The 27,244-nt window shown below is 42.9% G+C and overlaps 1 protein-coding gene across 2 annotated transcripts; it reads left to right on the top strand.

The window, feature by feature from the left end:
• Positions 1-1,257: 1,257 nt before the first annotated feature.
• st8sia2 (ST8 alpha-N-acetyl-neuraminide alpha-2,8-sialyltransferase 2) lies at positions 1,258-25,610 on the top strand. 2 transcript variants are annotated; one of them, XM_064312945.1, is made up of 7 exons: positions 1,258-1,439; positions 8,371-8,427; positions 8,629-8,703; positions 10,007-10,144; positions 11,095-11,352; positions 13,132-13,425; positions 24,676-25,610. In XM_064312945.1, exons 1-7 carry the CDS (start codon positions 1,417-1,419, stop codon positions 24,959-24,961), a joined length of 1,131 nt encoding a protein of 376 aa, XP_064169015.1. In that variant the 5' UTR covers positions 1,258-1,416; the 3' UTR covers positions 24,962-25,610. The 2 variants fall into 2 exon arrangements, with proteins under 2 accessions (XP_064169015.1, XP_064169014.1); XM_064312944.1 differs by lacking the exon at positions 1,258-1,439 and adding an exon at positions 1,446-1,868.
• The last annotated feature ends 1,634 nt before the right edge of the window (positions 25,611-27,244 follow it).

The following is a 27,244-nucleotide window of genomic DNA, read 5'->3' as shown; positions in this document are numbered from 1 at the left end:
TGACACAGTTTCTCTGTAAATTTTTATGATCCAGGGACTTCCTCCTCTAATTTCCCTCTCTGGCCATAAATCATGCATCTGTGGACAGGCACACTCCACATTCCCTAGCACAGTAAGACTGTAAATAAGATGGCTGTGATATGTGAGAGAGAGGGTGGGGGGGGTGGGGGGGGGGGGTGGGCGTCAGAGAGGAAGGGCAGGGACAGACAAAGATAGAGAGGTCCTACCAGGGGAGTCACCGACAGGTCTTCAAGAGCTTGAAAGGCTAGCTCACTCTGTAAAATTCTCATTTGCTTTGTGTTGGGGTTAAGATCTGATCCATACACATTTGGGGGATAGGTAATTTCAGTCAGCTTTTTAAAATTTTTTATTTAATGGGTACTGGCATATGGCAGGCTATTGACACTTCACACCTAAGTCTCCCCATGGGTGGCTGTTGGATGTGTTTTAGTGGGGATATTTTGGAAGATTTTCACCTGTAATTCTGCCTCTAGTCTCAGGGGCCATGCAATGTGTTCAAAACTAATTTCAGTAATTGCCTGTGTATGTATGCACACCAAGTATAAGTATTCTGTTGGTGTATTACCTTATACTCTGATCACTGTACTATATATATCAGACCCACTTATTTTGAGCTATTTTGCACCATATTATTAGTCCTATCACAGGATGGCCCAATTCAGACACATTCTATCTAGAAAAAGACTACAAACCTCCTGCCCGCGCGCTGCATGAGACAGCTACTAATTATCTCTCGTGATAGGTGCCCAACTGTTCCCCCGCGGCACTTGGCCCACACGCGTACATGACGCGATGGGGTTAACTTCTCCAAAAGTGCCTGTATCAAGCATCAACACTTGAACTTGATATCAGGGAGCACAATGAAAGCGCACGCCTCAAGAGGAGTGGTGTGAAATGAAGAAATGAAGCCCCCCACTGTTACCCAAATGTTGCGTTTCCATGGAAATACTACTGGGTCTATCTACAATGTAGCCTATGCGTATCGTCATTTTAAGGTGCAAGAAACCAAGCTGGATAAAATCAACACAACTTTGGCCTAATACAGAACGGACTAAATACATAAAAACGTAATGACAGCCGGAAAGTGGTAGCGGACAAGGTAAATTTAGTAGCCTAAGCCATTGGATCAGCATATCAACGTTAATTGTGGTTTTCAGTTCTCTTTCTCCACACACGTACGGAGGTGGAAAGTCCAGGGGTCAGAAAGTAATAGTTCTATCATGTGTTTCTTCCACCCACGAACTCAGCCAGCTGATTTCATTAAATATAGTTGTACCTCCCGGCGGAAGAATTGTGCTAATTAGCAAATTAAGGTGATTGGAACAAAATAACGGGGAGGACTTTTACTTTCTGAACCTGGATTTTCCTCGCGCACACACACACACACGCGCTACTATGTCGCGTTTCATTTGCGCCTGGTGAGCGTGCTGTGCCTTTAAGATTTAAGTAGCTGCGATTCCTTATAGCTATCTTAAAATTCCAGTGTGTTGTAGTTGCACTGAAAGTTTGAGTGGACCATGAGTGTAAATTAAACGCCGTATTCCAGGGGGGACATCGAGGTGGAGGCGAGGCAGAGTTGGCTAGCTACAGCAGACAGTAGAAACAGAAGAGGACGTCAGCCTCAGAATCGTTTCCCTGGAACTCACTGCGTTTTCATCGAAATTGACATGCTACATTCGCTTTATATATCAGTATCAGCTAACCAAATGATTTTATGTAGTATGTATTAAAAAAGAACACACTCAAGTCATGTCGTTTGAATTTCGATCATTGATGTTCGGGATTGTGATATTGCTAGTAATATTCTTAATAATTAGTGATATTTCTGAAGTGGAAGAAGAAATTGGGTATGTATAAACGGATTTTATTCAGAATGCTATTTCTAATGAATATTAAGCTGACCAGTTAGCTAACGACTATGCGCTGATAGTTGATAGCAATATTTTTCAGCAACACAATCCTAATTATGCAGAGACGGGCGAATGTTGTAAGTTAACCTATAATGTAGGCTACAGCGACCATAACGATAACCGTTGCATTTTGTCGGGTCAGAAGTTTACTTAAAAGAATGGCAGATTTAACTAAAATAAAAATAGCGTGTTCCCTTAAACCTTTGTTAACGATGTTGATTCATTGAGTAAAGTAGTCCTCTTGAGGGTATTTGTTTTCTAGCCTGTCAGCTATACGGTACAGAATTCTACACTCTTTCCTGCAACCGAATTATTAAAGTGTGTCTCGTTTTGGAGAATCAGTGCGCCAAATAATACATTTTTATTTTTTGGATATTTTTGTACTCTTATGCGATTGACAACAGCAGTTGTAGAAATGACACGCCTCCATTATAATGCAAGAACAACCGTATAGATCTCATATGGCTCCATACGCCCGCTGTAGGAAGACAGCTCGACTGCCTGAAGAGTTTGGTTCAATACTATAGCCGACGAAACCAAACCTCAGTGTGAATCTTAATCGCAATTTAATTTAATCTTGCAGAGATCATGTACCCCATTTTCATAGGAAATATTCATTTGATACAAGGCGGTAATCGCCTATTTATGGTAACCTTTAAACTCGATTGGTGTTTGAATAGTTCATCTGAGTTAAAAAAAAAAAAAAAAAAAAGCCGTAGTTTTTCATGACCTTTATTTATGTCCGAGTAGGCCTATGACCCCCCCCCCCCTCCCCCGAATGGTGTTGTAGACTGCTGTGTTAGCTATTGGAACATGAGTATGTGCTACTATAATGATATTCCATATGAAGGAAGCCATACAGTTCTAAGTCGGTTTACTGTTAAATTGTAATTCAGTAAACAGTGGATGGGTTTAATGAAAAAAAGAGGTCTATTCCACTGAGTGGGTAAATAGGTTACAGCAAAGAAGAGTGGAAGGAGAAAAGATTTTTTGTTCACCCATTTCATGTGAACCAAGGAAGCATGAGTGAAGTACTGCAGATTGAAAGCAGATTACGGATAGTTTTCATAAAGGGATTTGGGATATATTTAAATAATTATGGGAATATTAGACTGCTTCAACCAAATGCTTTTTTTACCTCAAAAGAAAATCATTCCAAGAACATGATTATCAGTTTAACTCACAACAACAACAGAGACATGAAATCGATACCGCAGTTAGACACAGCACATAGGCTTTCGGCTGCTTATTGTCAAATGGCAAGCATTCGGAGACCGCGTCTCACTCGCGTCTTGACTGCTCGCCAGATTTCTTCATGGCTGAGTGGTCTTTTTTTAGGAGGCTGTGCGACTGTGCTGGACAGGGGGGTTGGGTGTACTACAGGCAAGGTGGCAGAGGTTGTGTTTGACTTGTCACTGGGAGAGAAACAGCCGAGAGACAAAATTACACGTTTCACTTTCTTTGAAGAGCTGAGATATGTGGTAGAACTTTTCTTTTTCAGAACTATACTCACGAGACTTTGGTGCGATAAACCTGCACTGTAGATTCAAATTCAATTCAAAGACTTTCTGGAGGAACTCCTGTGATACTGGAGCAGTGTGTGACTCAGATGAAAAAGATGCATCAAGACAATTTTTACAACTAATTTAGTTTGGTAAGAAGTATTGTTGATGAAACTTCATGTTTCATAAACTTCCTGTTTAAGGAAATGTCGGTTTAGATTTGCACCAATGACTGTAAGTGATGCAGCAATTGAGGGGACGGTGGACTTTTCTTATTTAGTTATTTGCCTACAACTTTATTTAATTTAAAAGGCTTGCACTGCTCATGGATGACAGTTGAATAAAAGAGGCTGAACTCCCTAATCCTCAGTGTAAGAGTTCTGCGGCATTATCAGTTTAAATATACATTCTCTACCTCTGCTATGTGAAGCTCACTAACTAATTCTATGCAAATAACCTTTGTCATTACATTACAGGTATTGAACACTTTCATCCAGAGTGAATTGCACAGCTTTTGCACGTGTACATATAATTTACTCATACAGCTAGATACAGTACATAGCTAGATACAGTACATAGCTAGATACAGTACATAGAAGTAATTTTGATTCCGTACATTTCTCCAGGGTTCAACAGCAATGTTCTACCTGGGAATCAAACCTGCAACCTTTAGGTTGTGAGGCCAGTTGCTTAACAGCTATTCTACACTACCAACTTGGTTTAAGTTCCAGTGGTAAATAAACTCTAGAAGAGCTTATGCGAGTCAATTCTGTACTGATAATCCTCTTTTGCTGCCACTTTTGCGGGTGGATCTTTAATTTTATTCATGTATCATTAACAGATGCATGCACTTTGTAAATTAATTTCTTATATCATATCATCAAGGTGTTCAGGAAAGGAATGTAACAAATTGGTTAGCATAGTTTGTCTGAGATAGTTATATCCCTGAATGTGGTACCCAAACCTAATTAATTCAGCTAGCTGCCATGCTGTATAAATAGATTACATCAATCAGACTTTATTTGTATAGCACTTTTCATTTTCATTCATAAGTTAAATGTAACACAAAGTGCTTAACACAATACAACCCCCCCCCCACATGTCAGAAAGTAAACAATTATAATTATTGTAATAATTCTAAGACTTGTAAGCGAGTGTCTTCTAGGAAAAGTACATTGTGTCTGTCTGTCTTGTGTGATCTTTCTTTACCATGAAGTGTTTGTTCACCTTATTTTTTGTCACAAATTTCTGGCACACAAGTGAGAAGAGAGGTTTGACTGTGGTTGTTTGATTTGCTCAGTTCTTTGTTTGTAAGGTTGATATTCATCAACAAATGAAGGCTATTGGAGGGTGTAGTTCTTCATTACTGCTGAGTAAACTTCTGTTGTTGCCAAGGACTTTACATATTAAACAGTGGAAACAGGGAGTTGGTTTTGGTAAAGGGTTTATTCTGGTAACGGTTTTACAGTGACTTTTATTTGGTCTACTGCCAATTATTCAACTGGGCGTGTTCATACATCCTTTATATTTGAGTGTAACGAATGATTTTCATATAGTGTTCATTAAAAAAGAACACACTCCAGTCATGTCTTTTACATTTCGATCATTGGTGTTCGGGAGTGTGATATTGCTCGTAACATTTTTAATAATTGCTATTTTTGAAGTGGAAGAAGACATTGGGTATGTATAAACTGATTTTTCTCACAATGCTATTTATAATGAATATTATCTGACCTGTTAGCTAACTGCATTGCGTTCATTGTTTTGCAATTTCTTTCAGTAGGACAATCCTAATTGATGAGCGAATGTTGTAAATTAGCCTATAATGTAGGCTACTGCGAACATAAGTGCGATGAACCATTGCATTCTGCCGGGCCAGAAGTTTACTTAGAAGGATGGCAGCTTTAACTAAAATAAAAATAGCGTGGTCCCTTAAACCTTTGCTACGATGTCGATTCACTGAGTAAAGTAGTCCTCTGTTCTGCACCATTATCAGGTTAAATATACATTCTCTACCTCTGCTGTGTGAAGCTCACTAACTGCTTTTACGCAGTAACTTTTGTCATCACATTACAGCCATTTAACACTGTTCATCCAGAGTGAATTGCACAGCTTTTGCATTTTTACATATCATTTATTTGTACAGATAGATACAGTACGTGGAAATAATTTACATTATGTACAATACTCAAAGCTTGTCCTTGTCCTGCCTAGGAATCAAACCTGCAACCTTTAGGTTATGAGGCCAGTTCCTTGACAACTATTCTACACTGCAAACCTGGTTTAAGTTCCAGTGGTAAATAAACTCTAGAAGAGCTTATGCAAGTCCAACAGGACCATGAGTGCTCTATCAGAGTTGGTTTTACCCTGAACATTTTGCTGTGCATTCTGTATTAATAATTCTCTTCTTCAGCCACTTTTGTGGGTGGATCTTTAATTGTATTTATGTATTAATAACAGTTGCATGCACTTTGTAAATTAATTTCTTATATTTTGTATCATCGAGGTGTTCGGGAGAGGGTAGCATAGGAGTTTATGTCTGAGACAATTATATCCCTGAGTGTGGTACCTAAACCTAATTACTTCAGCTAGCTGCCATGCTGTATAAATAGATTACATTTCAGAAAGTACACAATTATAATTCTCGTTATAATACTAAGACTTGTAAGTGAGTGTCTTCTAATTAAAGTACATCATGTCTGTCTGTTTGTGATCTTTCTTTACGGGAAATGTTTGTTCACCTTATTTTTTTATTACAAATACTTGGCACACAAGTGAGCAGAGGTTTGACTGTGGTTGTTTGATTTCTTCAATTCTTTGTTTGTAAGGTTCACATTCATCAACGGATTAAGGACATTGAAGGGTGTAGTTCTTCATTACTGCTGAGTAAACTTCTATTGTTGCCAAGGCCTATGTATATTAACAGTGGAAACAGAAAGTTTGTTTTTGTTAAGGGTTTAAACTGGTGAAGGTTTTTAAAGTGACTATTCAGTTTAAAATTGTATTTGGCCTACTGCCAATTATCCCACAGTGTGTGTATCCATGAAAACTGTTGTTCATACATCGTTTATATTTATCTGTAAGATCCTTGTGGATTTGTGTTTCTATTGACGGTTAACTGTTGAACATTGTTTTCATTGTCTGACGTTTTACAGTTACAGTTTACAGATTATTGGATAAAAAGCCAAACCATGAAATGAGAAACATAATGTGTTGTTCCTTCACAATATGCGTGAAAACATTCACATTCTATTCTTTTTTCCCCAAAAAGGGCTGCTTAATCACTTTCAGGAATACTGTAAAAGCAGTTAATTTTCTCTCATACCATGCATTTTTTAAATCACCATTTAATTTGGTTGTCTTCTTGTCCTATGCACTTAATCATGATAAGTAACCATGAAAATTATTTCTAAGCATTTATGAGCAAAACTGGCTTGCATGCAGGGGCAAACTCTATAGAATACCACAATAATAGTTGATGAAGAAAACAGGCCAATTAGTGCTGGGGCATTTCCTTTGTAACGTCTAGGCTGAATTATTGTAATGCATTGAATGTCTGATGGTTTACCAGACTCAACATTGTGATAACTGTAGTTTGTCCAAAATACAGTAGCCAGAGTGCCCACCCATACACTACCACTACTGTCCTTTCACTACCAGTCTGTTTCACAGAAAAATACTGGGTTGAATTTAAGATCTTATGGACCAATACTAGAAAATTTTTTCTTAGGATATTTGTTTGGACTTTTTGCTGTCACTTGCACTCTGTATTCAGCAAGTGATAATTTGTTGATGACCCCCAATTGTGGTCTAATGAAAGGATGAGGAAGAAGAGCTTTTAGGTTTTTTTTTTGTTTTTTTTTTTGCACATCTGTGGAATTCACTTCCATGCTTTTCAGAGGTGCACTGCAAGCTAGCTTTTTATTCAGGTCTTCATACCAATTTGTTGCCCTGGTCCCTTTCCTATTAATCTGGCTCTTTAGGTGATTTGAATTCTGAATAGAATTGATGAATCATGTTGTTGTGTGCTTTGGGATGCACCTTTCGCACACACACCGCCATTTAAATGCATTTATAAGAGCTTGTTGCTGTTGATATTCCTGTCTTGTGGAAGAGAACCCCCATTTGTTAGGATGATTTTTTTTCTCATAAGTGCAGTCGTCAGGTTTCGTGTAGCTCAGAGGCAGGTTTGTTGCCTTGATTGGAGATTGTTTCTCTTGCCTTTGTGGTCAAAAGCCTTTTTTTCAGGTGGGGAATTCTGCATTGCTTCCATGATCATTTTTCCGTGCACCATTTGATCACAATTGGGCCTGTTTTCAATGAAAGTGTTTCTCTAGCACTGGAGCATCCAAACATGTTTGCAGGTTTTCGGTTTAGCCCAGCACTACGAGACCTGCTTCAACTAATGAACAAATTGTTGTCTTTAAGGAGAATTTGGGTGTCTTAGTGCTGGGTGAAAAAACAAAAACCTGCACCCACATCAGCCCTTTTCAGATAAAGTAGCTCTGCAGGAGCTTAACATTAGCCACACACATCTCATCTGACTGCTCTGGGACTTCTAGGTTTGACTGTTTGCCAAAAAAAAAAAAGTGTCTGGCAAAGAGCCACCCTGAGTGATTCTGTAAAATACAATAGGCTGATTATCTGACGTCCAAGGCATTTAGAATGGGAATCGGATGAAGTGCATTTACTGTACGGGTAAGAACATAACTACAACATTGCATTGTGGCTAACGAGCCTTAGTTCAGGGCAGTTTTCCTGTCCTGGCTCTTTTTCAAACGTTCACTTGATTTTCCTCGCTACCAAAGCACACCATTTGAACATTTCCAGTTTTAGACGCACTCTGGTCTGTTATGATGTAAGACGTGGCTCTGTGACGCACGCTGAAACAGTTGTGCTGCTCACCGCACGTTTCTCCTTTTCCTTTCCTGGTTTAGGAAACATGGAGGCTCGAGGAAGTTCTACCCGCAAAGCTTCCTGCCGAAATCAGAAAGGTGAGTTGGGCGTTCCGCGCGGCGTCTTCAGTGAGACGCGTGTTCTCAGGCAGAGACAAGCTTATTGGCCAAAGACAGCCTGCTGTCTGCAGGGCTGCCGTGCTCCAGTTCTAATGTTTATAGTTTATCTATTCAAGGCCACTATGTAACCCCTGATCTTCTCCCTTTCTCCAAATCTGGAATGCCCGATTGTTTTTCCAGGCCGGTCCCATCGCTGCGACCTCCTCCCTCAAACCGGCACAGCGCAGATGAGATTGACACCAACATTATCATCAGGTGCGGCTTAAAAATGTATTTATTTGTGTATGTGTTTTTTATTTTTTAACAAGTCAGTTTTTTAAATACCATTTCAAGCTCCATCGATTTCCTTTTCTCCTAATTGGTAATGTCTGAGGCCTGTCTTGTCCTCATCCGTCCTCCGTCGTTTCAGGAGAAAACAGACGCGCCCTCTCGCCGAAGCGCCTGGCGCCAGCCGCATTTTATTTTCGTTCGACAGTCCACCGGCTGAGCTTGGCAGTCATCGGGTCAGAGGAGCACGCCTTGCCTGCAGTGGCAGGAGCAGCCTGCAGACGCCCGTTCCGACCAAATTATTGACAAGGTGGCCGTTGAGAAACCTGTCAAATAAAACCGTGGATGTGCCACACCCGACCGACCGCAACCCGCAGGGGTTGCCAGATCGTGAGGCGCGCCTGCGCGCAGGATGAACCGCCCAGCAGCTAGCCCTTCTTAAAGCACGCTGGTGTGCTCTCAGGGCGGGAGCAGCGACCTGTAGTCTGTTCAGTCGGGACTGATTAGCTGAGTGGTGGCTTAAGTGTTTGGCTTGGGCAGAAGGCCTGTGGGCTCAGCAAGCCCATGGTGGAGCTGCCCTGGTGTAATGCCATTGATCCTCTCTCTCTCTCCCTCCCCATTTCATATTCAGAAATTCAGAAAGAATTATGCTGCTCTGCTCGCTGGAATAAAATCTCCGGGTTCTTACTGAGCTCTTTTTCCATTTTGACCTGAGGCGGGGGGGAGAGAAAAAAAAAATAATAATTCATGAAAGCTCATTAATTTGCTGGTTTCCATAGAAACGTGAGAACCTCCACGGGGTTAAAAACGGCGTATGGATTACCAAATGATGCTGATCTAATGAAATAATTAATCAGTCACTTCAATTAAGAACGTTATTTTTTTCCTCTGGAAATCCCCGGCGTGCGAAATGCGAGGCGCCGCTCGCAATCTGAAACTTAATTGGTTCCTTTCCGGCGGTTCGCAGCGAAGGGCCCCTTTTCTCATCACGCTGTTCCCAACAATGGGGTTGCGCGCCGGCCGCAGACCGCCGCCGCGTTTGTGTGGCGCGTCTGATGATGCTGTTGTAGGGGAACGACGGCAACACACATCTCCTCTCGCGCTTTCCGGAAACCCACGTCTCACTCGCGCGGGCGTGAAATTTAGCGTGAAATGCCAAAGGGCGGAATGCCCCGAAGGATCTGATCTCCATCGCCATCTCTGTGTGTCCTTTTTAACCCTGACCGCTTTGGTGTCCCTGCGCTGTCTGTTTGGTTTTTAACGGTGTGCTGTTTTTGTGTTCTGGGTTCAGAGGTGACGAGGCAGAGGCGGAGGCGGACCGCACTCCGTTGACCAAACCGGGGCCCATCATCACCCCTTCCCCCGAGACCAGTTTGGCGACCCCCTCCTCTGAATGGAGCTTCAACAGGACCCTCTCGAACTCCATCAGGTATTCCCGAACCTAGCCCCGACAAGTAGAGACCTACCCTGGATTTACACACAAGGGGGTTTCCTGCTGTCTGTTCAGGGGCAGTGCACAGTGAACACATCTCCGTGGTCCCGCTCCCCCCTCCTGCTCTGCCCTCCCACTCAGCCACAGGGAACCGTATTTGACTGCTCAGAAAAAATAAAGCAGGCGGGGCGTTCCCTGGAAGCCTCTTTTTAAAATGGATGAATAAGCGTGGATGCTGCCCGCGGTTCGGGACGCAGTCCGCTCGCGTGCCGCTGATAAACGAGGCACCAGGAGATCCATCCCCGGCATGGACGGGGGTGTGTCTCTTCTCTTTTGCCCTGATTGGTTGGAGTGCTGCCCATTCGGGGCCGTTGTCGCAGCGGTTAAAATATTTTCAATCCTCGGGCCACACTGCGGCTGGCGACGAGTTGAGAAACGCACCTCGCCAGCGCTTTCCTCCTCTTGAAAAGGAATGACTTCCCACTGGAATAGAGAACAGTTGCCATGTTAGGTGTGACTCTGGGGTAAGGGGGGATTTGATTGAGGTTCCTATATTTGAAAAGGGATCAATACAGTGAACCGCAGAAGCAATTTCAGGTTCGGGTCCATCAGCAAAACAAGCGGAAATGATTTAAAAGGCACATTTTGTACTGAAGCCAGGAAGTATTAATTCAGAAGCAGAGATTCATGGCGCTTTCAAGACCAGGCTCTTTCTATCTGGAAAATAATTTGCATTCTTTTCAGAGGCACATTCCCCCTACTGCCAACTTTTTTTTTTTTTTTTCTTTCTTTCCAAGACCAGATTTGACACAGTGCTGTGTGCTGTCTTAAGACGGCTGGCGAAATAGCAAGCCTAGGGTGGCCTAAATGACCTGTCCTCACATCGTAATTTTCTTGTGCTCTCCTTTTTACTGTCGCTATTATTTTTTGTGCCCCCCCCCCCCCAGGAAGAACATCCTGAAGTTCTTGGACGCCGAGAGGGACATATCCATGCTGAGGGGCTCGCTGAGGCCGGGGGAGGTCATCCACTACATCTTCGACCGGCAGTCCACGGTCAACGTGTCGGAGAGCCTGTACCGGCTGCTGCCGACCGTGTCGCCCATGAAGGACCGGCACTACCAGCGCTGCGCCATCGTGGGCAACTCCGGCATCCTGCTCAACAGCAGCTGCGGCCGCCAGATCGACTCCCACGATTTCGTCATCAGGTGTGCAACCTGGCAGCCCCGAAGAACAGATACAAAGTGTACCCCGAAGTGTAGTTTTTTTTTGATACGTGTAATCTTATATGCTAGATTTTAACTGCAATTTACTTATTTTTTCCCTATGTTGGTACATCCAACATAGGGAAACATAACATAACAGTCTTGTAGTTAACTGTCCTTCACCGGTTCGGTTGAGCAAGGACGAACGCCTGCTCTCTAACACACCGCCGGTTGCTGCTTTTTTTCCGCTCCATGGTTGCCCCGCTGTGTCACTCTGTGCTTCAGCCATGCGGCTGGCCCAGGCAGACCCCGGGGGGGCGGGGGGGTTTGAGACTCACCCTGGGCGGTGGTACAGCCAATTGTGCCCCGCCCCGCCCACAGGTGGCGCCGGCACGGTTAGGATTCAACACCAGACCGCGCCGCACGTCCACACAACGCAGCGCTACTACAGAATCCAGTTAATATCTGTTCATTTAGTACGACATCTTAAGCGCGTGCCACGGTGTGACTCGACGGCAATTAAGCGACAGGCGGAAAAAACGGGCGGGGATAAAAGAGGCGCCACTTTCTCAGACAGGTCTTTGAACGCTCCCAGGCGTTTACAGTGAGCACCGAGCACTTTCGGCAATTAAGTTCCTGCTGGGTAAATTTGAAATTTGAATGGTTCTGTTGAATCTCCCTGGAGTTTAATGAGCTGTGCGCCAGAGCTATGCTAGCTGAACTTTCAGCGCGGCGAACCAGACTAAAAATGGACTTCTAAGGACCATGGGTTTTTATCCTTTACCATACAAATTCAACCATCAGTGACCACCTGCACACGTTACTCTTGACCACACTCATTTGACCAGTTGCCATGTACACTCATGTCATCCTTGACGACAAACATTTGACCAACAATGAGTGCTTACACAATGCTATCCTCAGGCAAGCTCATGTTCCAGCGCATCTCAGACCAGGCGGCTAATGTTCCTGCCGCTAACGGCAGCCCCTCCGCTGGCCCTGGCAAGACCTGCTTTCCCTCCCGACGGCCACGCGGGTCATACGGGCTTTATGGTTTTATGTCAGGTCAGCATTTTCAAACCTGTTCTTCCAGGGTTTAATTTGACTTTAATATAAACAGCAATATACAGGTGACAGGTGTTTTTTGTTCACACATTCCTCCCAATTTGTTGCTGCTTCTGTCATGTATTTATTTATTTTTTGGGGGGTGGGGGGTTTTAGGGTTGGCAGCCATTGATGGCTGAGCATATGTGGTGCAATGTATATGGTCCGATTTAGCTGAGTGAATTCACACCAGGCTAGATTCCCTGTGTGTGTGTGTGTGTGTGTGTGTATATGTGTGTAGCTTGCAGGGGTGCTATGTGTAGCATTCTCTCCCTCTACCTCACTCACTCCATCTGTCTCCTTTTTGCCCTTCCTCTCCCTTCCCTCCCTCCCTCTTTCTCCTTTTTGCCATTTTTCTCCCTCCCTCCCTCTGTCCATCCCTCCCCTTACTTTCCCTGCCTCTCTCACTCTCTCTCTCTCTCTCCCTACCTCCCTTCCTCCCCTCGCTCTCTCTCTCCCCTGCCCTCCTCTCTCTCTCTCTCTTTCCCTCCCTCCCTTCCTCCCCTCTCTCTGCCTCTCTCTTTCTCCCTCCCCCTCTCTCTCACTTTCTCTCTCCCTCCCTCCCCTCTCTTTCTCTGCCTCTCTCTTTCCCTCTCTCTCTTTCTTTCTCTCTCCCCTACCCTCCTCTCTCTCTCTTTCCCTCCCTCCCTTCCTCCCCCCTCTCTCTCTCTCCCCCAGGTGTAACCTGGCCCCGGTGGAGGAGTATGCGGCGGACGTGGGCCGGCGCACCAGCCTGGTGACCATGAACCCGTCGGTGGTGGAGCGGGCGTTCCGGGACCTGTCGAGCGAGGCGTGGCGCGAGCGCTTCGTGCGGCGGCTGCGGGCCCTGGAGGGGAGCGTGCTCTGGATCCCCGCCTTCATGGCCAAGGGCGGCGAGGACCGCGTGGAGTGGGCCACCCGCCTCATCCTCCGCCACGCGCTCAACGTGCGCACGGCCTTCCCCTCGCTGCGGCTGCTGCACGCCGTGCGCGGGTGAGAGCGCCGGGGGTCCCCGCACTCCCCAGAACAACCCAGAGAGGGTCCTCAACCCCGGAAAGGGTCCTCAAATTTAGAGAGGAAGCTCAAACTTGCATGCTTTCTCAAACACTTGATTTTCTTTTTTTATTAGAGGTTGAGAGGTTTTGTTTCCAAAAAGAGAGGGTGGGGCTACTGCTGCTGATTCTGGGACAGTGGTTATTTTCCGGTATGTCGAGGCTATTTTTGCCTTTGCTGCGTTGCTTGTCTGCTGTGCTTGTGGCACAGTTACTCCGAGTCTGTTTTAAAGAACAGGGCTCGTCACCAGGGCCAGCTGTTTGCAAGGTCAGAATTTAGGCTGAGCACTGCTGTTATTGAATGATAATGGATTGCGCTCCATATCGACCCTATTGTGGATCTGAAAACAGCCAAGTGAGGTTAGGTGTGGACAACTCATTTCGACCACCACCAGTGTGTAGCATCCACCTGGGTGGTGCTCAATGGCCATTTTGTGCCAGGAAGCTCTCCGCTCAAATCCAAGTGGGAGTGATTTGTTTAGCCGCATAAATTGGAAGATGATTAGATGGACAGATATGGAATTTTGGCAGACTCTTAACCTGAATCACTTTAGGAACTGTACCCCAGTGTAATCTGATGTGTAATACTGCAGTAATGTTGACTATTAAGACACAGCGTGATGTAATTTCAAAACATCAGTAAAACATGAAACGCTGTTTAGAGTAGACGAGTGTTCTGCTGTCTGTTTTTTTGTTTTGGCTTGTACTTGTATTCAGCACCTCATTAAACGTGGGTGTATTTTCTTGTACTTGCTAAGATTGTGAATGATGAAATATGTAATTATTTAGCCAGAGGTTCATACAGCAATAACTCTGTAGCCAGTCCTTAAATCTCCACTGATTTCCCGGTACATCCCTGTGCGTGTGTGCTGGGGTATATGTGTGCATGTCTGTGTGTGGGTGTGTGCGTGAATGTGTGTGTGCTTGTCTATGCAGTGAGCGTGTGTGTGTTTTGTGTGTATGAGTGTGTTTGTGCTTGCTTGTGTGAGTGTGTGTGCTTGTCTGTGTGTGAGTATGAGTGCATGTGTGTGCTTGTCTGTGTGTGTGTAAGTGTGTGTGTTTATGGGTGCGTGTGTTTGTGGGTGTGTGTGTGTGAGTGCGTGTGTGCTTTGTGTGTGTGTGTGAGTGCGTGTGTTTGCGGGTGTGCGTGTGTGTATGAGTGTGTGTGTGAGTGCGTGTGTGTATGAGTGTGTGTGTGAGTACGTGTGTGTATGAGTGCGTGTGTTTGCGGGTGTGCGTGTGTGAGTGCGTGTGTATGAGTGCGTGTGTTTGCGGGTGTGCGTGTGTGAGTGCGTGTGTGTATGAGTGCGTGTGTTTGCGGGTGAGTGCGTGTGTGTATGAGTGTGTGTGTGAGTACGTGTGTGTATGAGCGTGTGTGTTTGCGGGTGTGTGCGCATGAGTGTGTGTGTGTGTGTGTGTGTGAATGTGTGTGTGAGTGCGTGTGTGTGCTTGTCTGTGTGTGTGTGTGAGTGCGTGTGTGTGTGTGTGTGTGTGTGTGAGTGCGTGTGTGTATGAGTATGTGTGTTTGCGGGTGTGTGCGCATGAGTGTGTGTGTGTGAATGTGTGTGTGAGTGCGTGTGTGTGCTTGTCTGTGTGTGTGTGTGAGTGCGTGTGTGCTTTGTGTGTGTGTGTGTGAGTGCGTGTGTGTATGAGTGCGTGTGTGAGTGCGTGTGTGTATGAGTGCGTTTGTTTGCGGGTGAGTGCGTGTGTGTATGAGTGTGTGTATGAGTGTGTGTGTTTGCGGGTGTGTGCGCATGAGTGTGTGTGTGTGTGTGTGAATGTGTGTGTGTTTGCGGGTGTGCGTGTGTGAGTGTGTGTGTGTGTGTGTGTGTGAGCGTGTGTGTGTGTGTGAATGTGTGTGCTTGTGCGTGTGTGTATGCGTACGTGTGTGTGTGTGAGTGCGTGTGTGTTTGCGGGTGTGCGTGTGTGAGTGCGTGTGTGTATGAGTGTGTGTGTTTGCGGGTGTGTGTGTGTGTGAGTGTGTGTGTGTTTGCGGGTGTGCGTGTGTGTATGAGTGTGTGTGTTTGCGGGTGTGTGTGTGTGAGTGTGTGTGTGTTTGCGGGTGTGCGTGTGTGAGTGTGTGTGAGCGTGTGTGTGTGAGAGTGCGTGTGTGTTTGCGGGTGTGCGTGTGTGAGTGTGTGTGTGTGTGTGTGTGAGCGTGTGTGTGCGAGCGCAGTAGCTGCTGGCAGTATTAAGCTGATTGGGGCTCCTGCTGCTCTCAGTCAGAAGTGTCAGTGTGTGCTGGTGGAGAAAGGCTCCAGCTGCTGGCTAGAGCTGCTCACACAGCCTCATTCCTCACTGTAGCCAGCTGTGTGTGTCCGCCAGGGAATAGCACACTTCTCCATTTATTTTACTCTAATCTTATTTCTCCACTCAAAATTAGAAACTAATTCATGTAGCTTAGGGTTAGGGTTATGAAAACGATAAGTCTGAGGGTCGAGGCAAGTTTACGGCTGTGTTCAGCAGGTTAAAGAAAGGTTGGGAAATTGGTTCTTTTTTGATTTTGGACGAGCCAAAAATTTTGTATATACTAGTATAGGTACCTATGACCATAACAAGATATGGAATATATACATATTTTTTCAGGGAAACCTTTTTTTTTTAAGGCCTCAAATATATTTTTTAGCATTTGTACTATGGAATTCACAGTCTTGACTTAGTTTTTCCACAATTTTAAATGAGTAATCACATGTTTTCAAAAGTTCCTATGGCTTCAATTACGTTTTAGGGCTCAACTTAGGGTTAGGGTTATGAAAACGATAAGTCTGAGGGTCGAGGCAAGTTTACGGCTGTGTTCAGCAGGTTAAAGAAAGGTTGGGACAGTGGTTCTTTTTTGATTTTGGACGAGCCAAAAATTTTGTATATACTAGTATAGGTACCTATGACCATAACAAGATATGGAATATATACATATTTTTTCAGGGAAAACATTTTTTTTTGAGGCCTCAAATATATTTTTTAGCATTTGTACTATGGAATTCACAGTCTTGACTTAGTTTTTCCACAATTTTAAATGAGTAATCACATGTTTTCAAAAGTTCCTATGGCTTCAATTACGTTTTAGGGCTCAACTTAGGGTTAGGGTTATGAAAACGATAAGTCTGAGGGTCGAGGCAAGTTTACGGCTGTGTTCAGCAGGTTAAAGAAAGGTTGGGAAATTGGTTCTTTTTTGATTTTGGACGAGCCAAAAATTTTGTATATACTAGTATAGGTACCTATGACCATAACAAGATATGGAATATATACATATTTTTTCAGGGAAAACATTTTTTTTTGAGGCCTCAAATATATTTTTTAGCATTTGTACTATGGAATTCACAGTCTTGACTTAGTTTTTCCACAATTTTAAATGAGTAATCACATGTTTTCAAAAGTTCCTATGGCTTCAATTACGTTTTAGGGCTCAACTTAGGGTTAGGGTTATGAAAACGATAAGTCTGAGGGTCGAGGCAAGTTTACGGCTGTGTTCAGCAGGTTAAAGAAAGGTTGGGAAATTGGTTCTTTTTTGATTTTGGACGAGCCAAAAATTTTGTATATACTAGTATAGGTACCTATGACCATAACAAGATATGGAATATATACATATTTTTTCAGGGAAACCTTTTTTTTTTAAGGCCTCAAATATATTTTTTAGCATTTGTACTATGGAATTCACAGTCTTGACTTAGTTTTTCCACAATTTTAAATGAGTAATCACATGTTTTCAAAGTTCCTATGGCTTCAATTACGTTTTAGGGCTCAATTAGGGTTAGGGTTATGAAAACGACAAGTCTGAGGGTCGAGGCAAGTTATGGCTGTGTTCAGCAGGTTAAAGAAAGGTTGGGAAATTGGTTCTTTTTGATTTTGGACGAGCCAAAATTTGTATAAACTAGTATAGGTACCTATGACCATAACAAGATATGGAATATATACATATTTTTTCAGGGAAACCTTTTTTTTTTAAGGCCTCAAATATATTTTTTAGCATTTGTACTATGGAATTCACAGTCTTGACTTAGTTTTTCCACAATTTTAAATGAGTAATCACATGTTTTCAAAAGTTCCTATGGCTTCAATTACGTTTTAGGGCTCAACTTAGGGTTAGGGTTATGAAAACGATAAGTCTGAGGGTCGAGGCAAGTTTACGGCTGTGTTCAGCAGGTTAAAGAAAGGTTGGGAATTGGTTCTTTTTGATTTTGGACGAGCAAAAATTTTGTATATACAAATATAGGTACCTATGACCATAACAAGATATGGAATATATACATATTTTTTCAGGAAAATTTTTTTTTTTTGACCTCAAATATATTTTTTAGCATTTGTACTATGGAATTCACAGTCTTGACTTAGTTTTTCCCACAATTTTAAATGAGTAATCACATTTTCAAAGTTCCTATGGCTTCAATTACGTTTTAGGGCTCAACTTAGGGTTAGGGTTATGAAAGCGATAAGTCTGAGGGTCGAGGCAAGTTACGACTGTGTTCAGCAGGTTAAAGAAAGGTTGGGAAGTGGTTCTTTTTGATTTTGGAGCCACCAAATTTTGTATATACTAGTATAGGTACCTATGACCATAACAAGATATGGAATATATACATATTTTTTCAGGGAAACTTTTTTGGCCTCAAATATTTTTTTAGCATTTGTACTATGGAATTCACAGCCCTGACTTAGTTTTTCCACAATTTTAAATGAGTAATAACATGTTTCAAAAATCCTATGGCTTCAATTATGTTTTAGGGCTCAACGGGGTTAGGGTTATGAAAGCGATAAGTCTGAGGGTCGAGGCAAGTTTCGGCTGTGTTCAGCAGGTTAAGAAAGGTTGGGACAGTGGTTCTTTTTGATTTTGGACAGGCAAAATTTTATATACTAGTATAGGTACCTATGCCATAACAAGATATGGAATATATACATATTTTTCAGGAAAACCTTTTTTTAGGCCTCAAATATTTTTTAGCATTTGTACTATGGAATTCACAGTCTTGACTTAGTTTTTCCACAATTTTAAATGAGTAATCACATGTTTTCAAAAGTTCCTATGGCTTCAATTACGTTTAGGGCTCAACTTAGGGTTAGGGTTATAAGCAAAATAAGTCTAAATCGAAAAGGTTACGGCTGTGTTCAGCAGGTTAAGAAAGGTTGGGAAATTGGTTCTTTTTGATTTTGGGAGCCAAAAATTTTGTATATACTAGTATGGGGTACCTATGACCATAACAAGAAAAGGAATATATACATATTTTTCGGGGGAAAACCTTTTTTTTTAGGCCTCAAATATATTTTTAGCATTTGTACTAGGGAAAATTCACAGTCTTGACTTAGTTTTCCAAATTTTTTAAATGGTAATCACATTTTTCAAAAGTTCCTATGGCTTCAATTCGTTTTGGGGCTCAACTTAGGGTTAGGGTTATGAAAGCGATAAGTCTGAGGTGGAGGCAAGTTTCGGCTGTGTTCAGCAGGTTAAAAAAGGTTGGAAATTGGTTCTTTTTTGATTTTGGAGAGCAAAAATTTTGTATATACTAGTATAGGTACCTATGACATAACAAGATATGGAATATAACATATTTTTCAGGAAAACTTTTTTTTAAGGGGCCTCAAATATTTTTTTAGCATTTGTACTATGGAATTCACAGTCTTGACTTAGTTTTTCCACAATTTTAAAAGAGTAATCACATTTTTTTCAAAAGTTCCTATGGCTTCAATTACGTTTTGGGCTCAACTTGGGTTAGGGTTATGAAACGAAAAGTCTGAGGGTTGAGGGCAAGTTACGGCTGTGTTCAGCAGGTTAAGAAAGGTTGGGAAATTGGTTCTTTTTGATTTTGGGACCAGGCAAAAATTTTGTATATACTAGTATAGGTACCTATGACCATAACAAGATATGGAATATATACATATTTTTCAGGGAAACCTTTTTTTTTGAGGCCTCAAATATATTTTTAGCATTTGTACTATGGAATTCCAGTCTTGACTTAGTTTTCCACAATTTTAAATGAGTAATCACATGTTGTCAAAGTTCCTATGGCTTCAATTACGTTTTAGGGCTCAACTTAGGGTTAGGGTTATAAAGCGATAAGTCTGAGGGTCGAGGGCAAGTTTACGGCTGTGTTCAGCAGGTTAAAAAGGTTGGGACAGTGGTTCTTTTTGATTTTGGAGAGCAAAATTTTTATATACTAGTATAGGTACCTATGACCATAACAAGATAAGGATATATACATATTTTTCAGGGAAACCTTTTTTTAAGGCCTCAAATATATTTTTAGCTTTGTACTATGGAATTCACAGTCTTGACTTAGTTTTCCACAATTTTAAATGAATCACATTTAAAAGTTCTATGCTAATTTTTTGGGCTCAACTTAGGGTTAGGGGAAACGATAAGTCTGGGTCGAGGGTTCGGCTGTGTTCGCAGGTTAAAAGGTGGGAAATTGGTTTTTTGTTTGGACGCCAAAAATTTTGATATAAGTATAGGTACCTATGACCATAACAAGATATGGAAATATACATATTTTTCAGAAAACTTTTTTTAAGGCCTCAAATATATTTTTTAGCATTTGTACTATGGAATTCACAGTCTTGACTTAGTTTTTCCACAATTTTAAATGAGTAATCACATGTTTTCAAAAGTTCCTATGGCTTCAATTACGTTTTAGGGCTCAACTTAGGGTTAGGGTTATGAAAACGATAAGTCTGAGGGTCGAGGCAAGTTTACGGCTGTGTTCAGCAGGTTAAAGAAAGGTTGGGACATTGGTTCTTTTTTGATTTTGGACGAGCCAAAAATTTTGTATATACTAGTATAGGTACCTATGACCATAACAAGATATGGAATATATACATATTTTTTCAGGGAAAACTTTTTTTTTTTAAGGCCTCAAATATATTTTTTAGCATTTGTACTATGGAATTCACAGTCTTGACTTAGTTTTTCCACAATTTTAAATGAGTAATCACATGTTTTCAAAAGTTCCTATGGCTTCAATTACGTTTTAGGGCTCAACTTAGGGTTAGGGTTATGAAAACAATAAGTCTGAGGGTCGAGGCAAGTTCACGGCTGTGTTCAGCAGGTTAAAGAAAGGTTGGGAAATTGGTTCTTTTTTGATTTTGGACGAGCCAAAATTTTGTATATACTAGTATAGGTACCTATGACCATAAAAGATATGGAAATATACATATTTTTCAGGGAACCCTTTTTTTTTTAAGGCCTCAAATATATTTTTTAGCATTTGTACTATGGAATTCACAGTCTTGACTTAGTTTTTCCACAATTTTAAATGAGTAATCACATGTTTTCAAAAGTTCCTATGGCTTCAATTACGTTTTAGGGCTCAACTTAGGGTTAGGGTTATGAAAACGATAAGTCTGAGGGTCGAGGCAAGTTCACGGCTGTGTTCAGCAGGTTAAAGAAAGGTTGGGAAATTGGTTCTTTTTTGATTTTGGACGAGCCAAAAATTTTGTATATACTAGTATAGGTACCTATGACCATAAAAAGATATGGAATATATACATATTTTTTCAGGGAAACCTTTTTTTTTTAAGGCCTCAAATATATTTTTTAGCATTTGTACTAAGGAATTCACAGTCTTGACTTAGTTTTTCCACAATTTTAAATGAGTAATCACATGTTTTCAAAAGTTCCTATGGCTTCAATTACGTTTTAGGGCTCAACTTAGGGTTAGGGTTATGAAAACGATAAGTCTGAGGGTCGAGGCAAGTTTACAGCTGTGTTCAGCAGGTTAAAGAAAGGTTGGGAAATTGGTTCTTTTTTGATTTTGGACCAGCCAAAAATTTTGTATATACTAGTATAGGTACCTATGACCATAACAAGATATGGAATATATACATATTTTTTCACGGAAACCTTTTTTTTTTAAGGCCTCAAATATATTTTTTAGCATTTGTACTATGAAATTCACAGTCTTGACTTAGTTTTTCCACAATTTTAAATGAGTAATCACATGTTTTCAAAAGTTCCTATGGCTTCAATTACGTTTTAGGGCTCAACTTAGGGTTAGGGTTATGAAAACGATAAGTCTGAGGGTCGAGGCAAGTTTACGGCTGTGTTCAGCAGGTTAAAGAAAGGTTGGGAAATTGGTTCTTTTTTGATTTTGGACGAGCCAAAAATTTTGTATATACTAGTATAGGTACCTATGACCATAACAAGATATGGAATATATACATATTTTTTCAGGGAAACCTTTTTTTTTAAGGCCTCAAATATATTTTTTAGCATTTGTACTATGGAATTCACAGTCTTGACTTAGTTTTTCCACAATTTTAAATGAGTAATCACATGTTTTCAAAAGTTCCTATGGCTTCAATTACGTTTTAGGGCTCAACTTAGGGTTAGGGTCACCCGCCTCATCCTCCGCCACGCGCTCAACGTGCGCACGGCCTTCCCCTCGCTGCGGCTGCTGCACGCCGTGCGCGGGTGAGAGCGCCGGGGGCCCCCTCACTCCCCAAAACAACCCAGAGAGGGTCCTCAACCCCGGAAAGGGTCCTCAAATTTAGAGAGGAAGCTCAAACTTGCATGCTTTCTCAAACACTTGATTTTCTTTTTTTATTAGAGGTTGAGAGGTTTTGTTTCCAAAAAGAGAGGGTGGGGCTACTGCTGCTGATTCTGGGACAGTGGTTATTTTCCGGTATGTCGAGGCTATTTTTGCCTTTGCTGCGTTGCTTGTCTGCTGTGCTTGTGGCACAGTTACTCCGAGTCTGTTTTAAAGAACAGGGCTCGTCACCAGGGCCAGCTGTTTGCAAGGTCAGAATTTAGGCTGAGCACTGCTGTTATTGAATGATAATGGATTGCGCTCCATATCAACCCCCATTTCGACCACCACCAGTGTGTAGCATCCACCTGGGTGGTGCTCAATGGCCATTTTGTGCTAGGAAGCTCCCCGCTCAAATCCAAGTGGGAGTGATTTGTTTAGCCGCATAAATTGGAAGATGATTAGATGGACAGATATGGAATTTTGGCAGACTCTTAACCTGAATCACTTTAGGAACTGTACCCCAGTGTAATCTGATGTGTAATACTGCAGTAATGTTGACTATTAAGACACAGCGTGATGTAATTTCAAAACATCAGTAAAACATGAAACGCTGTTTAGAGTAGACGAGTGTTCTGCTGTCTGTTTTTTTGTTTTGGCTTGTACTTGTATTCAGCACCTCATTAAACGTGGGTGTATTTTCTTGTACTTGCTAAGATTGTGAATGATGAATTGTAATTATTTGCCAGAGTTCATACAGCAAACTCTTAGCAGTCCTTAAATCTCCACTGATTTCCGGTACATCCCTGGCGTTGTGCTGGTATATGTTGATGTTGTGTGTGGTGTGTGCGTAAATTGTGTGTGCTTGTCTATGCAGTGAGCGTGTGTGTGTTTGTGTGTATGAGTGTGTTGTGCTTGCTTGTGTGCGTGTGGTGCTTGTCTTGTGTGAGTGTGGCTTGTCTGTGTGTGAGTGCTAAACTAGGTGTACAGGCACTGTTCAGGTAGTGTTGATGGCCGTTACGATACTGTTAGATGCTTGTTGCGTTTGTGTTGTGTATGTATGGTCCGTGAACTTGCGTTGTTCCTGTCTGGCCGTCTTCTTCTAGGGGTTTGTCTCTTGTTCTGGTTATGGTTTACTTTGTTGTGTGCTCTGGTAGGTGCTGTGCTGTTGTTGTGTATGAGTGCATGTGTGTGCTTGTCTGTGTGTGTGTAAGTGTGTGTGTGTATGGGTGCGTGTGTTTGTGGGTGTGTGTGTGTGAGTGCGTGTGTGCTTTGTGTGTGTGTGTGAGTGCGTGTGTGCGTGTGTGTATGAGTGTGTGTGTGAGTGCGTGTGTGTATGAGTGTGTGTGAGTACGTGTGTGTATGAGTGCGTGTGTTTGCGGGTGTGCGTGTGTGAGTGCGTGTGTGTATGAGTGCGTGTGTTTGCGGGTGAGTGCGTGTGTGTATGAGTGTGTGTGTGAGTACGTGTGTGTATGAGTGTGTGTGTTTGCGGGTGTGTGCGCATGAGTGTGTGTGTGAATGTGTGTGTGAGTGCGTGTGTGTGCTTGTCTGTGTGTGTGTGAGTGCGTGTGTGCTTTGTGTGTGTGTGTGAGTGTATGAGTGTGTGTGTTTACGGGTGTGTGCGCATGAGTGTGTGTGTGTGTGTGTGAGTGCGTGTGTGTGCTTGTTGTGTGTGTGTGTGAGTGCGTGTGTGCTTTGTGTGTGTGTGTGTGTGAGTGCGTGTGTGTATGAGTGCGTGTGTGAGTGCGTGTGTGTATGAGTGTGTGTTGTTGTGGTATGATGTGTGGTTCGGGTGTGTGCGTGGTGTGTGGGTGATGTAGTGTGTGTTGGTGTGGTGAGTATGTGTGTGTATGTGTTGAGTGTGTGTGTTTGTTGCGGTGTGTGCGTGTGTAGAGTGTGTGTGGTGTGTGTGTAGGTGTTGTGAGGCGTGTGTATGGTGTGCGTAGGGCAGTGTGTCGTGCTGCTGCAGTATTAAGCTGATTGGGGCTCCTGCTGCTCTCAGTCAGAAGTGTCAGTGTGTGCTGGTGGAGAAAGGCTCCAGCTGCTGGCTAGAGCTGCTCACACAGCCTCATTCCTCACTGTAGCCAGCTGTGTGTGTCCGCCAGGGAATAGCACACTTCTCCATTTATTTTACTCTAATCTTATTTCTCCACTCAAAATTAGAAACTAATTCATGTAAAATAAGAAAGAAAGGTGTACATTTCGCATTTAGAAGATGAAACATATTGAGCAAAGGTTCTGTGAAACGGCTTTCTCTGTGAGGCAGTGATGCTCCTGTATTCAGATGCTGTCTGACCTCCTGTGAGTTTGCAATCCCAGCTCCTCGCAAGCAGTACTGGATCGTCCTATGACTGTCGAGAGTTCCTCTTCATGTTTGTGCAGTCCCTGGTTATTGGTTGTATCCAGTCCAGGTTAAATGAGCTAATGTGGTCACAGTTAATCTGAGCAGTTATTTTATGTGTATACCAAGTTTTTGAGTATGCGGTCATGTTTAGTTAAGTATATAGGGGTTAGTCTTAGCAGTGTGTTTGTAGTCTGGATTAGAAGAGCACGTTCGGGCATTGTTTGTTGAGTTGTGTAGGTTTGCAGAGAATGTGCGGTCTTTAGTTATGTGAACGCGGTCAGAGTTCATACAAGCCGCGCGGTCACGGTCAGCGTGCTGTTCTGTGGCGACTGTGAGTCTGTGGCGTCCCGTCACGTTAACCGTTTTTGCTGTACGTCTTTGTGCTTCTTCCCGGCAGCTACTGGCTGACGAACAAGGTGCTAATTAAGAGGCCGACGACGGGCCTTCTGATGTACACCATGGCAACGCGTTTCTGCGACGAGATCCACCTGTACGGGTTCTGGCCCTTCCCCCAGGACCCGCAGGGGAACCCCATGAAGTACCACTACTACGACACCCTGACCTATGAATACGACTCCCACAGCAGCCCCCACACCATGCCCCTGGAGTTCAGCACGCTGAGGGACCTGCACAGCCAGGGGGCGCTGCGGCTCCACATCGGGCGCTGCGGCGCCGACACGTAACCACGGCGACCGGGAGGGATTCTGGGAAGGGGGCAGCCCGAAGGGGAAACGCACGCTACTCGCGGAGGCAGCTGAAGCACTGTGTCCTGAAAGTCCGGTGCCTGTGCGCTCGGAGTGGGCGGGGCTATGGGGTTTTTAGCCCCGCCTATGTTTTTTTTTTTTTTAATGCCGTTTCGTTTGGAAAACTTGAAAAAAAGCAATGTTTAAAAACTGCCTGTCGTGCTGTGCTACTTCCTAAGAGTCGCAAAGATTACATATTGTGGAGTTGTTGGAGCTCCACAAGTTATGGCATTTCGTAATTTATAGTAAGGGGTAAGGCATAAGGGGTATTTATGAACCAGTGTAGCTCTAGCTCTACAGTGGGGAAAAGGGTATAATGAGCCGGCCTGGTTCCAGCTCTACAGTGGGAAAGGGGTATAATGAACCGGCCTGGTTCCAGCTCTACGGTGGGAAAGGGGTATAATGAACCAGCCTGGTTCCAGCTCTACAGTTGGAAAGGGGTATAATGAACCAGCCTGGTTCCAGCTCTACAGTGGGAAAGGGGTATAATGAGCCAGCCTGGTTCAGCTTTACAGTGGGAAAGGGGTATAATGAACCAGCCTGGTTCCAGCTCTACAGTGGGAAAGGGGTATAATGAACCAGCCTGGTTCCAGCTCTACAGTGGGAAAGGGGTGTAATGAACCAGCCTGGTTCCAGCTCTACAGTGGGAAAGGGGTATAATGAACCAGCCTGGTTCCAGCTCTACAGTGGGAAAGGGGTATAATGAACCAGCCTGGTTCCAGCTCTGCGGAAGGTTATGACCAGCCTGGTTCCAGTTAGTGGAAAGGGGTATAATGAACCAGCCTGGTTCCAGCTCTACAGTGGGAAAGGGGTATAATGAACCAGCCTGGTTCCAGCTCTGCCGTGGGAAAGGGGTATAATGAACCAGCCTGGTTCCAGCTCTACAGTGGGAAAGGGGTATAATGAGCCAGCCTGGTTCAGCTCTTCAGTGGGAAAGGGGTATAATGAGCCAGCCTGGTTCCAGCTGTACAGTGGGAAAGGGGTATAATGAACCAGCCTGGTTCCAGCTCTACAGTGGGAAAGGGGTATAATGAGCCAGCCTGGTTCAGCTCTACGGTGGGAAAAGCATTCTTTAAATGTGTAATTTTTCTTGATTTGGCTCTGTACTCCACAATTTTTGATGTGCAATCAAACAATTCATATGTGGTTAAAGTGCCAATTCTATACTTTGCTTTGGCTGAAGGTTATTTTAATACATTTTGGTTTCACCATGTGTAAATAACTGCACATTTTATACATTTATACATTTATACATAGCCCACCCATTTCAGGGCATCATAACGTTTGGTACAGAGATGGCTTCACAGGTGTTTCTGATTAATCAGGTGTGTTCAATTACTTCTTTAGTGCAAGGGAACTTTCAGTATCTAGTCTTGATTCTGGGCCTTTGATTGCCTTTGTTATTGGTGTTTTTCAGCATAAGGACCAGAGGTGTGCCAATGAAAGTCAAGGAAGCCATTATGAGGCTGAGAAATATTTTTTTTTAACACAGTCAGAGACATAGGCCAAACTTATCAAGGCTTATCAAGATCAAATGTTTGGAACATCGTTAAGAAGAAAGAGCACTGGTGAACTCGCTAATCTCAGTAATGAGCTCGGTGATACACTTTAATAAAAGAGGAGAATTTGCACTTTAACCACATATGAGTGGTTTGATTACAAATCTAAAATTGTGGAGTACAGACCCAAATGAAGAAAAAAATGGCTTCGTTCCAGACATTATGGAGCTTGCCGTATGTGCATTAAATCACTGAAATAACATTGAGGATATGGTACATTCCATAAACATCTGGTTCGGCTATGGAGAGATTGTATTGTAGGACCCATTCTTGTATTATTCTTCTATTCATAAATCATACTATGAATTTCACCACTGGGATTTTAACTTAAGTAACAGGAATGTGGGTAAGCGGACCCTCTATCATTTATTGATATTATTTATCCTTTCAAGACCTGCGATTCACTACTTTGTCCACAAGGTGGCACAACTGATTTTGTTCTCTGTTCTTGGACCTGTGTAAAAACATCACCTCATTTTATTTAATTAAAGAAACGTTTCAGCAGTGATCATGTGAGCCTTCTGAATTTTAAAGTGTTGATTTAGAACTTGCAAGGTTTTATCCAGGAGACTACACCTAAATAGTGGCTCCATGGTTTTGAGAATGTCTTTCAGGAGTGTAACTGCAGGGTGATTGGTCTGCCATTTTACTTCTTCAGGGCAGG

This window comes from Anguilla rostrata, chromosome 16 (assembly GCF_018555375.3).
Source record: "Anguilla rostrata isolate EN2019 chromosome 16, ASM1855537v3, whole genome shotgun sequence".
Lineage (NCBI taxonomy): Eukaryota > Metazoa > Chordata > Actinopteri > Anguilliformes > Anguillidae > Anguilla > Anguilla rostrata.
This window is presented reverse-complemented; position numbering and strand designations above follow the sequence as displayed.